Source organism: Corylus avellana, chromosome ca1 (assembly GCF_901000735.1).
Source record: "Corylus avellana chromosome ca1, CavTom2PMs-1.0".
Taxonomy (NCBI): Eukaryota; Viridiplantae; Streptophyta; class Magnoliopsida; order Fagales; family Betulaceae; genus Corylus; species Corylus avellana.
This window is the reverse complement of record NC_081541.1, coordinates 31,947,369-31,964,306: the sequence shown is the minus strand read 5'-3', so window position 1 is coordinate 31,964,306 and position 16,938 is coordinate 31,947,369. Positions and strand designations below refer to the sequence as shown.

Below are 16,938 nucleotides of genomic sequence, written 5' to 3'. Positions count from 1 at the left end.
AAAGCCACCCAATTTTCCCCCATAGAGGGTGGCGGGCCACCCCATGGCCGTAGGGGGTGGTTCGACCACTCCCTATGGCCAAACTCAAAAAGAATATTTTTGTGTTTGGCCCTAGGGGGTGGTTCGGCCACCCCCATGGCTGGGCTAGGGTGGCCAATCACTCCGTATTATTAAATTAATTTTTTAATTTTTTATTATTTTATTTTATATTTATTTTTTAAAATATATATAATATTTTATTTTATTTTTTTAAATGGGACACGTGGCGAGATTTAGAAATCTAACGGTCCAGATTAACAAAAAAACCCTTCAGCAATTCTCCAGCTATTTCTGGGGATCCTGATCCTATATAAGGAACTCAATAACTTTATCTTCTTATTGCTAATTGCTAATCCACCTGTTAGAGTAGGTGGCGGGGCAATCCAAAATTAAATATGCCGCTCAAATTGTTAGTAATTTGGGTAAAAAATTGTTAGAAATCTCTACCCGACTTACGAGATCGGGATCCCAACCAATTTTCCTTGCTTGTTGTAATTGGGTAGGAAAAGTGAAGGGGCCCAAAGGGATTCTCTTCTGTTCGGGCAAGAATTTTTGGTTCGAACAAGAGGCCCTTTATTCCGAAGCAACTTGCTTGGATAGTGGGCTTATTGCTTGGGAAAGTAGCCCTCTCTCACATGGAGTTTGTAATTCTCCAGCTCTTTGGGTAGGCGGTTTCAAAGAAATGATAAGTGAATGATTGACTTGGCCAAGGTAATCTATATGTATAGCATGTAATAATGAACAATCCTACAATCCGCCCTCGATGCAGTACGGGCAATTTCAAAGAAAGGACAGGTATGAGACCGATTTGTCCTAATTAGTCTCCCGTATTAAATGTATACCCGTATTAAATGCAATTCAGGCAGTCCCACCCAAAAAAAAAAAGAGGTACAAGGATCCACTTGTCTCAGGCAAGTGTACCTCATACTTCAAGTTGCCTAGAGTTAGTGAACTTTGCACCTGTCGTACATGTGAAACTGCTTATATTACATGCAATACACGAGCACGAGCATCTAATTGCACCCGATCTTTTTCCTTCGATGAGGAGATCTTGGTTCAAATTTTTACAAGGACAAAAAAATATTGTGATTTACAAGTTTTGAGGTTGCGGAAACAACTTACCGACATGATGTTTATGAGTGAGAACCCGCATCAATGCCTAAGATTTATTTGTATATTCACATCTAATTTGTGGCTATGCCGCGTGCATGCAAGATTTTCATTGTTTTCGGAAAAGAAAACATAATGGTAGTATCTTTTCACGTGTGAAAAACACATAATTTTTTAATTAGCATGCGAGAAACACGTAATTTAAAATTAAAATTTTTTTTTAAAAAAAAACTATGTACTTTTCAAGTGTTCAAGAAACACGAAAGTTTTATAGACTGGATTTTGGAGGGAAAAAAAAAAATTGTCCTATCTTCATGGCCCAATAGAAAAAACCAAACAATAACCTTACATTACTCAAAAGAACGTCACTCCAAGAAAATTACAAGCATTTGACACGTTGGGTTATGATAATGTTTAAACAAAAGCAAAGCAATGTCTCAATGAAACTATGAATCGAAATTGTAGTTATTATTACAATCATGTACATGAAAAACAAACAAATTGACATAGTATAAAGATGACAAAAAAAAAAAAAAAAAGTTTTCCCTGTCATGTGCTATTCAAACTCAGCAAACTAGCAAAGTGAAAACCAAAACAAAACAAATAAAAAAATAAAAAAAATAAAAAAGCATGCTCATGAAGTCCTCCATTGTAACTCAACCTGGATACGTCCATTCTTGGAATCTATAAGATGGTACTTCTCATTGATTCTTTTGTTGGAAATAACATCTGAAAGATTGATAGTAACATACCCCAGAGATTCCTAATTCAAAAATTAACAAAAAAGGAAAAAGCCCGGTTTCAATCAAGTCGAAAAATGATACTATGATAACTACTTTAAAGCCACTGTAAAATAAATAATAAATAAAAAATGGCATTTACTAGGAAATTTCATCAACCAACCATGATAACTACAGTCAACAAGTAAATTATTGTACCTTTGGATGCAGCAGGCCTATTCTTGATGAGCTGCTGAGAACCTCCACATGCAATTTGTCATTAACGGGAGGCTCATCCAGCATAAACGAGAACTCCTCTTCCCATCTTGGATCTCTGTTCTTCTTAATATGCTGTACAAGGAAAAGGGACAAAAAATAAAAAAAATAAAAGATTTGTATCCATAGACCATGAAGCAACCTATATCATTACCTAATGACACCTTGAAACAACCCATCTCAAAGGTATGGCCTATTTTGAAGGATATAAAATTTTGGCAACTGGTAATGCTATCTTCATACCTTAGTCTTTCTCTCCTCCCCTCTGAAAAGAATCCGTACGAATGGATTAGTGTGGTGCTTCCCTTCAACATCTTGAGCTTCGTGAACTATAACTACAAGCAGACCTCCACTGGCAGGCGTTCCATCCGGAGCCTTCTGTAGTGTATTTGTTTCTTCAAAAGCTTTTGGTATGTCTTCCTCTTTGAAAGGGTTGTATGTTAATTCAACTACAAGCTGCCCCCGTGACTTCTCATTTTGAACATCATTCAAATCCATATTTTTAAGGAGGTCCAAAGTCATAACTTTTGGCTCGTTAGGGGGGAGTTCCTTCAAAGGGACTACATTCATACCCATCTTCTCATGTTTGCCAACCTAAGAAAAGGGGAAGGGGGGGGGTTGGTGGAGAAGCTTCAGACACTGGACATAAAACGGGGAAAAAAAATTATGACCAGATATTTGGAATAAAATACCTGCTCCCAATCATAAACACGAAACTCTAAAGCCTGTGTTTCTGGATCTTTAACGACAACGGTGAACTCCTCATTCCATTCAGGGTTTAGGTTTTTGTGCTTCACAGAGGTCTTCTTTGCAGGAAGCTTATCCTCCGTGAGCTTTAGTTTCACATAAGGGTCTGATGCACCTAGAATATCTTTTTTCTTTAGTTTCATGGCCCTCACAACCTTGACGTTGAGAAGTCCAACCGGCCTCTTGAAAGCTCTACAAATTCCAATTAGCTTTGTTAGCCAAATCATAGAATTGACTACCCAATGATATATAAATGTAGAAAACCATGCAAGAACATACTTTGCTGGATCCAAAATAGGCACTTCCAGGGTTTGGGGCCAAAGATACATTTTCGCAACCTGATCCCTTATAAGCTCCTGCAAAAAAACCGCTTCAAGAAACAGTTAAAACCATGGAACTTAATAATAGAATTGATAATAATATCTGGGATCAATGAGCAAATATTTGTTAGGCAAACACAATGCCCAAACATCCATTTACCACATAAAACAACTTCTCGATGCAATTCAGGGACATACCCCTTCTTAAGTGAATGGAACTAGAAAAATTCAACAAAACCTTTTATCCCAACCTCTAGGATAGCAGAAAGGATAAGAAGAGGTCATGGGAAGGAGTAAATGAAACATATAACATAAGGTGGTGTACCTGGACAAACCGATAGAGGCCAGGTATTGACATAAGATCAGCCCCAAGAAGCTTCAGTCCAAAGTCAACATGTGGCTGCAAAATGAAAAAAAAAATAAATAAATTATGTATATATAATATATAATCAAGAGAGGAGAATTCCACATTAAAAGGATACATTCTATAGTGAATTATCCCATGTCAGTTTAAGAACCAAATATCAAACGAGTTGGACCAAGATGATTCCAAATGAAAGACCATCCTGGATAATTAGTGGAAATTCAATGTCAGAATTTTTCTGAACATACTGAATAGATAATTTAAAATTTGTGGTGGGTAAGAGTAATTTATATTTTAGTGTTTCAAAATTGTCATAAAATGGAATCGTTAGCTGAAGTTACATTGCCATAGCTGCCAACTATAGGGTACCAACACTGGCAAATTATGCAGAAATAAAGCAGACAAGCTAAAGCTCATTGGCTTAATGTTTGGAATTACTGCAAACCTCCAAATGTGGCACAAAATTTTGAAAGTATAACTGCATATTCAAAAGGTGGCTTATATACCTCCAACGATGATAGGATTTTAGTTCCCAAATAAGCATATTGGTGATGGAACTTGAGGAGGACCTAATTTTTTAAGAAGAAATGGCAGCGGTGATTTAGTAAAGTCTTCAGACCAACCAACACTATTGAAAATCTATGTTCAATGAACTCCAGTGCCTGTATAAGATGGGGTTATGGTTATACTTTTCAGACCCATCAAACACCTAAAGATGTCCAAATGCTAGGACAATAAGAAACGACTAAATTCTCAAAGCTTTCCACAGTACCTCAAGATCCTGGTGTCAAATTAGCGTTTCAAATCAGTCAACAGGAATGGATTAAAAAAATAAAAAAATTATCCAAGGAACTTCAACCAGAAGATCAATTTCAACTCTTCCTCTTGTTGGACATGCCAGTTAGATACAGACTCGAGAACACCTCCCTACACCCAATCTAACAAGTATATACTTCAAACATATTTAAGTACCCATGTGACATGGACCTAAGCAATATAAGATGAATGATAAATAAATATACCCTTGATCACAAACCTTGTCCATGAGAGACACAGAGATATTGGCAAAACAAGGAAAGCTTGGAACCAAGGGCTTCAGAGTAATACGTGGTGCAGCAAAGATTTGCAAATCTATCACCTGAAATCATCCCAACTAAACAGTATTAAGAAGCAGCTTGTGTGTGTGTGTGTGTGTGGGGGAGGGGTGGGGGTGGGGGAGGATGTCATAAGTACCCTTCCTCATAAAACAAATGAATCACCTGGACAGTTGCTTTCAAGCCAAATGCTTTAACAGCAATAGTGACATTAGGATTTCCAGCCCATTTTATGGATGGTTCCATAATCAACTCCTTCTCATCAGTGACATAGACTTTCATGCCTGAAATAACAAAAGTTGCAGCAAAAAGGGAAAAGCTGTGTGCATAAAAAATACAACAAATCTACCAATAATATAAAAACTGATAAAAAGAATTTTCCACTTTATCTATGAGTAATGAAGTGAAATATATTCAATCACAGGGGAAAATGGTAATTGAAAGGTGCTCCTGATATAACAATAAGCATGAAGGATGTCGTAGTAAAAAAAGAACTCCCTAAATGTATCTAGAATGCAGGTAGACAGTGGAAAGCTAATTCAAAATTTTGGTTGCATAAACTATACAGTTAATATTATCAATAGACAGCAATGCTGAGGGCATTTGACAAACCAACCAGCATTACAAGTCACTCATACAAACCCTCTCTGTTCCTATAAGCTGTTGGTGCAGTGCAGTTACATCAGAAGCACAAAGTAAGACTAGCTTCTCGAGGCATAAAAAAGATCTCAAAACCAGATTCTGATTATATTATGCATCAACTATGTGTTTGTAAAATCCTAATAAACATGACATATACTGCCAACAACCAGGAAAAAGAAAAGAGTTCAAAGAACATTCCTTTAACTATCTGCAATAGTTTCGCAAACTGACAAACCAAAGATATAACTGAGCAGTAAATGTCACATATATTAAACTTTCCAGATCTTGGCCATGACAACTTGATGCTAATCATCTGAAAGAGCAATAGAGATGAATCCAGAAAATTTCTCCCATAAGATCTGATATTTTTAACAAGTTACAAAAGCATTTAACCACAAAATGGCATCCCAACATGAAAGATGCGAGTATAGATGAAGGCATCTTTAATATCCTTTCTAAAAGCTGCAGATGTCCAATCAAGCTTTAACTAACAATGGTTAATTAGGAAAAAAAAAGACTAACAATGGTTTTTTTTTTTTCCATCACAAAAGCTAGAGAGATCTCACATGTAAGTTTCTATAAAATAGAAAAACTATAAAACAAGTATTTCATATCTACAAACCTTGAAAAGTTGGTGGCAGGGACCCTAATGTAAGTGCTTCAAACTCAACGGCCTCGATCTTATATTTTGGAATTTGCTCAGCAATTATTGGCTTTGCTATATTCTTTGCAGTCTGGCAAATTGCCTATGCAAGGGGAAAAAAGAAAGCACCTCAAATACTCAACACGAACAGGCATATAGAAGCAATAAGGTACCAAAAAACATTAAATAAATAAAATTCAAGAATGGTCAGACCTTGTCGAGATACGGCCACATATATCCAATAAACTTGTTCAGCCAGTCAACCTACACAAACAAAAACATAAGAATAAAATGCAATTGTCAAAACAACATGCAATCAAGACAGATAAAATATGGTAGCATAGTGACGAATTTACAAATCCTATTTACATACTCGATCATAGTCTGGATTTTTCACCCAAAGGGGTATCTCCGGAAGCATCCGCTGCAAAGTTTCTGAGTCTTGCTCAACCAGGGGACGAATTACTGGATCCTGACCAAGCCAACAGGAAACAAATTAAACCAATTAAAATTTACCTCATATGTTATGGTGAGGTAGATTCAAAAGTTTGGGCATGGTTATATCCAAAATACCCACATTTCTTCTTTTCTTTCTTCTAAATGAATTGTTATTCATATATTAGAGAAGCATCTTGGCAGTTGGCGAAGCCAAATATTGCCAGAAGTGCTACATATTGACTAAAAAATTGCAAGACAAGGTTAAGTCAGAGCCCCCAGATCATTGCTTTAACCATTAGAGTCAACCCTAAAAGCCTAAGGCATCATCCTGGTCAATGAATTGTTTCCAGTGCCAATGTGCAAGAAAGGTTATAAGGAGACAATGTTAACAATAGAGCAGCAGCGGTAGGACTCTCACGAGGTGTGTGTTAGTGTTTATTAAGAATACAACTAGTCTACAAAGTCACAGACTGCACTTCATGTAGAAAACAGTGCCATACCATCCACAAAAGGGGAACAAGAGAATTCAAATTCAACAAAGACATAAATAAACTTTTAAAAGACATATCTACTGCAGGAGGTCAATGATACTATGCTCAAAAGTTTTACCCTACAAAATCCTGACAATATTATATCCTTCTTTTTCTCTCATTTCTAAGCATTGTCTAACTAACCAAAAAACAAGCTGACCAAATTGAATTACCTGCATTGACAAATAACCAACTCAATTTACAGCATGTTTGGTTCACGTGTTAGAACAACTTTTTCTTATCTTATCTTTTCCTCTCGCCAACCAAACAGAGCATTACAAAAGCTATAACTCCAATTCCAAATCAATATATACACATAAGACAACACAAAGCAGTATATATATACAAAATGTGTGTGTACCGTGTACGTGTATATACATATATAGAGAGAAAAAGAGAGAGAGACCTGGACATCGCTGGGTTGGAAATATATGAAGAGGAAATACCCAGCAACAAGACCAATAGAAATTCCAAATCCAAATCCACAAAAACCAAATATGGTACTGAAGAAACCCATCTCAAATCTCCTTCCAAAAAGCCAAACAAAAACTTTCTCACGAACCAAACAACCCCAGAACACAATTTTCTCGCCCTCTCTCGTCTACTCAGAAAAATTCCAGAAAACAAGAAAAACCCATTTCCAATCTCCTCGAGTTCTCCTCAGATCACTGATCCACCGCCCAAATAAACCAATATAAAATAATATAATATAATGCAATCAACTAAAATAACATAATATAATAATAAAATATAATGGCTTATATGTCCTTGTCGCTTGAGATTTAAATGCAAAGCACAGAGAAAGAGTAAGGTGAACAGATGGTGGCAAAGCAGAGACGGAGAGACAACGCAAAGCACAATTTCTTTTCTTATCCCTTAATTATAATTAAAAAATATTATTAAATAAGTTTAGCTTTGTAAATATCAACCAGGACACGAATTCTTTGGCGAGTTGCTTCGGGCTAGTGGAGAGGCAATCGGATGGCGTCAGGTACGGTGAGATTGTACACGTGGAAGCATATAATTTGGTGGAGCATCAAAAAAGGTCAAAGTGAGATACGTATATCTTTTTGAGATTGTCAAGGGTAAAGTGGAAATAAAAATAGAAAGGCACTTGGCTAGGGTGCTTTCGTGGACTGGGTAATGATTTGGTGGGTTCAGGTCTACGTTTGCACTTGCAGGAAGCTAAAGCCTTCGACACGTGTTGGACGTTAAGTGGGTTGGGGGCCTTTTTGGATACTGACGGTTAACTGAACTAACATACCAGATAGCGACGTCCAGCAGGGACGTGAGATACGGCTTTAAATCATAATAAAAAAAATTGAAAACTTTTGCTTTTGTCCCATAAACTACAGTGCTTTTACATTTTTTTTCTTATGAACAAATAATTATGATACTTGACTTCATTGATTACCATTTTATGATAACAATATCACTTCCGTCGGTCAAAGAAATTAAAATTAAATGTTAACAATCATATGTTATTTAAAATTTTTTTTTTTTCACTTTTACCCTCACTTCAGACCAAAAAAATGACATTAATACCCTCATAAACCCTAATCCAACACATGAAAATAATTCAAAAAAAGAGCAAAAATGAAAAAAAAAAAAAAAAAAAAAAAATTAAATGACACATAACTATTGATCGTTAATTTTAACTCATTTGACTGACGAAATGGGTTTTTCGTTATAAGATGATAGTTTGATAGGGTCATATGTCATAGTTGGTATTTCATGGAAGGAAAATGCCCAGACAATATAGTTCATGGGGACAAAAAATAATTACCTCTTTTAATTACTTTTGTAATTATATTTTTAACTTTTTTAAATTACCATCTTTAAAAGTTTACAATATTGATTTTCCTGTTCAATTTTCTGTTCGGTGGTCATAAGTATGGCTGTAAAGAGGCAGATTAATAGGCTTTCCGCTGCATAAATATGAGGGATTAACGTCCCCAAGTTGATGTGTCTTACTCAGTTGTCTTTTTGGCTCCATATGCACAATACGGTCTAGACTGTTCGAACATTTTATTGGACAAGTGGACTTCACAAGGACACTTTCACAGTTGTCTATTCAAATTGCAAATAATATATAATATCGGCTGACAATTGTACTAGAGCTGAATCCCACCCCAAAAGCCTTCGTTGAACAATTGGGCTGAAATCATTGTCAGTCAATATCTGTACGTTTAAAATTCAACTATTACGCATTTACTGTCTAGGGAGGAATTTTCAATCATTTGTATTTAGATTTTGAGAGGACAAAAGGTAAACGATTTTGTTGATCTACACAATGAGCATATTTGATGGAAAACAAATTTTTCAATAATAGAGTGGATCAAGTTATAAATATTTAAGATTTTTGGGGAAAGAAAGGTGAACATGCCAAATATCATCACCTGATTCGAGATCAATTAAAAAAAATAAAAAATAAAAAAATAAAAAAAAAACCCTAATTCGAGGTCTAAACTCTAAAGTGAAAATTGCTTAAAAAGAAAAACCAATGCTTAACATCCAACACATGCTATAGTGAGGTGGTACGAGCTGAATAGGACATGGATGCTGAATTGTTTTCTACTTTCTTGTTTGTGTTTTGGATTTGAATTTTTCATGGACGGATTCTTTCAACTGAGTTAGGCTAATTTTTTCCAATTTAGTATATAAAATTATCATGTGTGTGAGAAGAACACGATTTTAATATAAACATGTGCTCAAGGAACAAGACAATTTTATAGATTCGATAAGATAAAATCTTTCAACTCAATTTTGAGAAATAAACTTCGACATTTTTCATGGGTTGATTTTGAGTTGTAGAGTTTTTATTAAGCACCCAGCACTTGTACAAGAATATGGGTGAGACACCAAAGGCCTCTTAAAAAACTAAGGCCATGTTTGATTCACGAAATAAACTTCTATAATGAAATGTCACCATTTTTTTTATTATTTAGTAATAGCTTATTTATAGGAATAGAAGTAGCTTTTTATTAGGAATAACTACAAAGGTGAATACTCATTCCCCAATAAAATTGAGAGGAATGTGTATTACTAGAGAAATACACAATTTTTTTTTTTTTTTTTTTTTTTTTAAAAAAAAGCTCATATTATTTTTATTTTTTCAAACTTCAAAAAAAAAAAAAAAAAACTGAAAATGTTGATTTCAGTGGATGGTTCCATTACAAAGTTACACCACCCTTAGTACATTTGGAGGTGGCCAAGACTACACTCGGGGGTGGTATGCATTGGGGGTGGTCAGCCACCCATTTCAAGACCACTGATACATTTGGGGGTGCCCAATACCACTCCTAAGGCTCTGATCCGAGTGTGGTCTTGACCACCCCCCATGTCAATGAGGTGGTATGCATTGGGGGTAGTCGGCTATCCATTGAATACCTAAGTTTATATGGTTTTTTTATAAATAATAATAATAATAATAAATTTTTATATAATTTGATTTTTTAAAAAAGGTTTATTTGTAATTGTAGTTAAGTTCCAATTAGAACATATGTATTTTTACCAAATTAATGAATAAGAATAACTATTATATTCTACCCTCATCCATTTCCAATAATAACTATTATTCTCCTAGCATAATACTAATTATGCATACCAAACAACACCTAATGGGTCAATTACACTTACCTTATCAATTACCACACATTTACACATTTGCCTCACGAATACTTGTCACACTTAATCTCCTTAAACTACATTTTATTGGAAAAAAAAAAAAACATTTTGTTAGGCCAACTCATCAAACCAGACAGGAAAATAAAAAAAGAAAGTGAGATTCATGTGATCTTTTTCCCATGAAATCACGAAAATACACTCAAATAAAAAATACAAGAAATTAAAAACTATTAAAAAACTTAAAAGAAACGAAAAAAAAAAAACAACAAACAAAAAACAAAAGAAAGACAGGTGATCATTGGGTGCACTGTCTATCAACCTCCATACGATCAGCAAGAAGAAATAAGAGAGGTGCCCCAGCCACTCCAAATCATTTAGGGTGGTCCAACTACCACTCATAGAGTGTTAGAGGATGGCCATCACCCTGTTTTTGTTTTTGTTTTTATTTATTTTATTGTATTTTAATTTATTTTTAGTTCTTGAATTTTAGGATTTATTTTCTATTTCATTTTATTTTGATTTTTTTGATTTTTTGATTTTTTTTTTTAACTTTGAGGGTATTTATGTAAATTTAGTTTATAAATGAAGGTTATTTTCATCATTTTACATTAAAAATGGGCATACGAGTGTCATGTATGCGTTTTCCCGTCTTATTTAACACACTCAACTACCAAAATATCTTTTTTGGCCAACAATTGATGTAGAGATTGTTTGAATATTGTTTTTATCATTTATCTATCATTTCAGTTAAATATTATGTTTGTTAAGTTTATGTATTGAATGGAATTGTTCAAATATTAATTAAACGCTAAAATGTACCATTTTCTATTACTTCCCCAATGAGAAAACTTGTAATTTAACAGACCCACTTAGTGGCTATGCCAAACAATACACAAATGGACTCCACCTAGTCTACTTAGGCTTTGGTTGTCATTTTATGCATCTTATGGTAAAAGATTATGCACTAAGTTGGACAAATCCTATTCTATCAATCTTTAAGAGAAGGAAAAGTACTATTATCAGTCAACAAGCTATTGATTATGACCAGCTAACTTTCACCAATAAAAATATCAACATGAGTATCTAGCCTCAATTGTGTTCTTCCTTCACAATCCAGCAACACTAAAGCTCAAAACCCAAAACTCAAAATCCTTTAGTTGGCGTGTCTGCAATAGTTTTATGGTTACAACCCTTGGCAAAATATATATGCTTTATGTGTTATAATGGCAACTAGTAATCATTTTACTTTTTTTTTTTTTTTTAATTAAAAGAAATAAATGAGTAGTAATTGCATCCAACCTTGAAGAAGTGAATCGGGCTTGAGCTTTGGTCCAATTCCGGTATGGGACACGTGTTTCAATCCCAATAATTAAAATTGGACCTAAATCAAACCTTAAAGAAGTACCATTTACATTACAAGGTTATGAATAATTATGCTAACAAATTTCTATTGCGTTTAGAATGTCATTGGCAATCAACCTAGTAGGTTTTGCTATATCGTAGAAAGGCTGCGATGCTCACTTGTTCTAGACCTATATGCTTAGAACATATGAGCTCTGTAACCTTTTTTAGATCTTTAGACGTCTCCCAAATTCAAAAGTCATATAACATAAAACCATATATGTATATGCATATATCATATAAATGTATGGTAAAAGTCGAATTGGGAGGTCACAAAATTCCAATATATAGGGCCAAAGCCGACGAGGCAGAGGCCCAAGAGAACAAAAAGTAATGGGTTAGGAGTTTGCCTCTTTTGGTATTAGAAAAGCTCAAAAGGAGTGAAGCCTTCTCAAGTAGCACACCGTGCGAAAGAAAGCAGCAATTAGCCAAACAAGTTTGACGAGTAATTTTAAAAGTTTATTTTAAGTCTCTTTAAGAATGATGTTATTATTAAAATTATTATTTGATCAAAATTTAATAATGATTAATTATAAATTCAATGGTAATTTTAATAATCACATTATTTTTGGAGAGACTCAAAAGGAACTTATAGCATTAGACCCTATTGAAATATGTGGTGACCCCTTGAAGTCATTTCACCCGAGAGAGACGCACAATGCGGAGAAGCATGAATTAAGATCTCCTCCGATTGAAGAGAAATTTGAGATTCTCAAATTGTTAATTGCGGCCCTTCATTTTAAATTCAATGGTTTATAAAATGTCAGTTATTTTTGTATAACTAATGCATTAAATATTAACTTTTATTTTACCGAAATTTAAATAATTTTTAAGATCATTAAATTTAAAATAAAAAGTCACAATTAACCGATAGAGAATTTTTTAATTTTACTCCAATTAGAGGGATCCGGATCCGGAGAAGCATTCACCGCCATGGAAGCTCCTCATCGCATCCCATCCCACATGACAAAAATCTATTTATTTATTTTACACACACACATCAAATAAATAAAGAAAAAGAAAATTTAAAAAATATATAAAAGGTCGTCCCGTCCTTTATTCGTTCGTCACTTTAGGGTTTTCATTGTGGAAAGACTCTCTTTCTCTCTCTCTTGTTCTGTAATTCAACCCTAAATTCGCAAGCCTTTTGAAAAAATTGGTTGATGCAGTCCGTAAATTGTATAGATTCTAAGCGATATTTTCCCATCAATCGTTAATTTCTTTGGTTCTTGTGTGGCTGATTGGAATTCCAATTCCACTTCGAAGAAGAAGAAGAAGAGGAATATAGGGTCTGCTCCAGCTGATTCGATAGCAGAGCTTCGATCGTTTCGAGAATCCGGTGCGGGCAGATGCAGCGTGGGAGCGGATCTTGGAGTGAGTCGTGATCGCCCCGCCCGCCCAGGGGTGGCCGGAGCGAGCGTCGAACCCTAAGGTTTGGTCGCTTTTGTATGGAAACTCGGAGCCGGAAGCGGGCGGAGGCCACGTCAGCAGCGCCCTCTTCTTCCTCCTCCGGTCCCACCACCCGTTCCTCCAAGCGCGCACGCCTACTCTCATCCGCCGCCACGTCATCTGCCTCCTCTGCCGCTCTCTCATTGATCTCCACTCGCTCCCGCTCTGCAGCCTCTGTCAAAGCTAACGACCACCCTATGGACCCCACCACCGAGTCCTCTGGGTCCCGCCGCCGTGGCCGAAACTCGGATAACAGAGACAATTCCGAGAAAGGAAAGGAAAAGGAGCACGAGATTAGGGTTAGGGATAGGGATAGGGAAAGAGAAAGGGATAGGGATAACGAGCGGAGCTTGGGGCTGAACGTCGATGCGGGCTGCGACGATGATGACAACGATAGCGAGGGCGGTGGAGTCGGAATTCTTCACCAGAATCTGACCTCGGCTAGCAGCGCCCTCCAGGGGCTGCTGCGGAAGCTCGGGGCGGGGCTTGACGATCTTTTGCCGTCGTCGGCAATGGGCTCGTCGTCGGCCTCGCACCAGAGTGGGCGGCTTAAGAAGATTCTGTCTGGGCTGAGGGCCGACGGCGAGGAGGGGCGGCAGGTCGAGGCACTGACGCAGCTCTGTGAGATGCTTTCCATTGGAACCGAGGAGTCGCTGAGCACATTTTCCGTCGATTCGTTCGTACCTGTGCTCGTTGGGTTGCTGAATCACGAGAGCAATCCTGATATAATGCTCCTAGCGGCGAGGGCGCTTACGCATCTGTGCGATGTGCTTCCTTCGTCCTGCGCCGCGGTGGTGCATTATGGCGCGGTTTCCTGCTTTTGCGCTAGGTTGCTTACAATTGAATATATGGACTTGGCTGAACAGGTTGGTTTTTTTCTCTATGAAATGATTTGGATTATTAGGGAATTTGATCATTTCTCCTGCTTTGTTGTATATAGTTATAACTGTTATTGCTTTAGAGTGGAAGCGAAAAAATTTGTGACCTTAGAATCATATATGTGAAACTTATGGAGCATTGCTCAAGTAATGCATTATAAATTTGAAATTTTATATTAAGGAGCATGGGTATTCTGCTTTATTAGATATGGTTGTGACTATGTCAGTTTAGAGTGGAACTGAACAAACTATGCCCTTAAAATTATGTGAAGCTAATGGAGCATTGCTTAGGTGCTGCATTATGATATTTATGCTTGTTATGATGTTTAACAGTCTCTACAAGCCTTGAAGAAGATATCTCAGGAACACCCGACTGCCTGTTTGCGAGCTGGTGCTCTTATGGCTGTGCTTTCGTATCTGGATTTCTTTTCCACAGGAGTTCAGGTAACTTAATTAGTGGAATTTGAAACCAATAAGTTGGTTCCTTCGGTTGAGAAGAAGGACCCATTTTGCATTTTGGATCTCAATTGAGAAATTCTCATTTTTTTTTGTACTTTTGTCCCAGCGAGTGGCATTGTCTACGGCTGCAAATATGTGCAAGAAACTCCCTTCAGATGCAGCTGACTTTGTGATGGAAGCTGTTCCCCTGTTGACTAACCTTCTTCAGTATCACGATTCGAAGGTAATAGTAATTACTTAATAGTTTGTGAATTGAGGATTTCCCTTCTGGGTATAATTCCTGCTTATCATGTTGCATTGTGTTATGTTTGTAGGTGTTGGAGCATGCTTCTGTTTGTTTGACTCGAATTGCTGAAGCATTTGCATCATCTCCGGATAAATTAGATGAACTTTGCAATCACGGTCTGGTTACTCAAGCTGCCTCGCTTATTTCCACCAGCAATTCTGGAGGTGGACAGGCATCTCTCAGTGCTCCTACATACACGGTAAATGCAATTTGATCCTTGCAATTTGATGCTTATATATATTGGAGGGCCATTCTTGGTAGTTGGGATTAAGGCTTTAGCTAAATTGAGATGAGTTTATGTATATTGGAGGGTTCCAATTTTGACTTATTTGGCATGCAGGGTTTAATACGACTTCTTTCCACTTGTGCAAGTGGTTCTCCTTTGGGATCCAAAACTTTGCTTCTCCTGGGTATCAGTGGTATCCTTAAAGATATTTTAGCGGGGTCAGGCATATCAACTAATGCTTCGGTTTCACCTGCTTTAAGTAGACCAGCGGAGCAGGTATTGCTGTTATTTAGTGGCTTTTATTATAGCTGGATAGGTTTGTTTTCATTGCAATATTGGTATATAAAAAGGATTGCAATTCTCAGCCATTTTTTAAGCAATGTGAAATTCTACTTGACTTATACTCATTATGATATAAAATGATTACAGAACTTGTTTTTATTGTTTTTTCTGGCTGATATTAATGTTTTTTATATGTGGTTGTTGTGTTCTTTATTTTAGTTGTCATAAATATACTGAAGGGTTTATATCAGAGTCTTTGAACCTTGCAATTACCTTTTTAACATTGAGATTTTGAATTTTTCTGATTTTCAATCAACTATGTAGATTTTTGAGATTGTCAACCTTGCAAATGAGCTTCTCCCTCCATTGCCGCAAGGAACCATCTCCCTCCCATCTAGCTCCAATTTATTTGTGAAAGGATCTGTTGTTAAGAAGTCTTCTGCTGGCAGTTCTGGGAAACAGGAAGACACAAATGGAAATGTTCCTGAGGTTTCAGCACGTGAGAAATTATTAAATGATCAGCCTGAACTTCTTCAGCAATTTGGAATGGATCTCCTTCCCGTTCTAATACAGGTAAGTTTTTGGTGCGCCTAACTAGTTTCTGATTTGTACTTGGTTTAGTTAGTGAGTAATAGTGTTTGTTTATTTTTCAATCAGATCTATGGTTCTAGTGTGAATGGCCCTGTTCGTCACAAATGTCTTTCAGTGATTGGAAAATTGATGTACTTCAGTACTGCAGAGATGATTCAGTCTTTATTAAGTGTGACAAACATATCAAGGTATCCAACTTTAATTGATTAAGATTTCTTCATATGCTCACAGTATACTGTGTGCAAAAAATACTTATTCTCACTTCATCATTTGGCTTTGCTATCATAGTTTCTTAGCAGGTGTTTTAGCATGGAAAGATCCACATGTCTTGATTCCCGCCCTTCAAATTGCTGAGATTCTGATGGAAAAGCTTCCTGGGACTTTCTCCAAGATGTTTGTTAGAGAAGGTGTGGTACATGCTGTGGACCAACTTATTTTAGCTGGTAATCCAAATCCTGCAGGGTCATCTTCTGCTGAGAAGGAAAATGAGTCTGGCCCTGGAACATCATCACGCTCTAGGCGTTATAGAAGACGGAGTGGAAGCACGAATCTAGATGGAGGTGCTTCAGAAGAATCTAAGAATCCTGGTTCAGTAAATATTGGATCGCCTCCAAGTTCGGTGGAAATTCCTTCTGTCAATTCCAATCTTCGTATGGCAGTCAGTTCATGTGCTAAAGCTTTTAAAGACAAGTACTTCCCTTCAGAGCCTGGTTCTGTTGAAGTTGGAGTTACAGATGATCTTCTACATTTAAAGAATCTTTGCATGAAATTGAATGCCGGTGTTGATGACCAAAAGACTAAAGCAAAGGGGAAATCT

The 16,938-nt window shown here is 36.5% G+C and overlaps 3 protein-coding genes across 3 annotated transcripts in view; 1 reads left to right on the top strand and 2 right to left on the bottom strand.

Moving 5' to 3' along the window:
- Positions 1-1,167, bottom strand: part of LOC132169996 (synaptotagmin-2-like) — a 4,670-nt gene extending 3,503 nt beyond the window's left edge. Inside the window, exon 1 of the mRNA XM_059580927.1 lies at positions 1,162-1,167. Coding sequence (XP_059436910.1) covers positions 1,162-1,167 — 6 coding nt within the window. The remainder of the gene's footprint in view (positions 1-1,161) is intronic.
- Positions 1,168-1,571: 404 nt separating this feature from the next.
- LOC132181230 (synaptotagmin-1-like) lies at positions 1,572-7,783 on the bottom strand. Its single transcript, XM_059594354.1, has 12 exons — positions 7,329-7,783; positions 6,328-6,426; positions 6,168-6,218; positions 5,934-6,057; positions 4,835-4,953; positions 4,612-4,713; positions 3,537-3,611; positions 3,171-3,247; positions 2,837-3,083; positions 2,388-2,738; positions 2,088-2,219; positions 1,572-1,912 (listed from the first exon to the last, which is right to left on the bottom strand). The coding sequence occupies exons 1-12, from the start codon at positions 7,437-7,439 to the stop codon at positions 1,784-1,786; spliced, it is 1,617 nt and encodes a 538-aa protein (XP_059450337.1). The 5' UTR covers positions 7,440-7,783; the 3' UTR covers positions 1,572-1,783.
- Positions 7,784-13,398: 5,615 nt separating this feature from the next.
- The window catches only part of LOC132169986 (E3 ubiquitin-protein ligase UPL3-like), a 10,142-nt gene continuing 6,602 nt past the window's right edge, over positions 13,399-16,938 (top strand). The window contains exons 1-8 of the mRNA XM_059580919.1: positions 13,399-14,265; positions 14,611-14,721; positions 14,843-14,959; positions 15,051-15,221; positions 15,363-15,524; positions 15,855-16,103; positions 16,188-16,309; positions 16,410-16,902. Coding sequence (XP_059436902.1) covers positions 13,399-14,265; positions 14,611-14,721; positions 14,843-14,959; positions 15,051-15,221; positions 15,363-15,524; positions 15,855-16,103; positions 16,188-16,309; positions 16,410-16,902 — 2,292 coding nt within the window. The remainder of the gene's footprint in view (positions 14,266-14,610; positions 14,722-14,842; positions 14,960-15,050; positions 15,222-15,362; positions 15,525-15,854; positions 16,104-16,187; positions 16,310-16,409; positions 16,903-16,938) is intronic.

Coding starts and splice junctions, on each gene's coding strand:
- LOC132181230 (XM_059594354.1), bottom strand. CDS start 7,439: ATGGGTTTCTTCAGTACCATATTTGGTTTTTGTGGATTTGGATTTGGA. Junction 4,954..5,933: donor CCTGCCACCAACTTTTCAAG/GTTTGTAGATAT, acceptor TTGTTATTTCAG/GCATGAAAGTCTATGTCACT. Junction 3,612..4,611: donor CTGTGTCTCTCATGGACAAG/GTTTGTGATCAA, acceptor TTCATTTTGCAG/CCACATGTTGACTTTGGACT.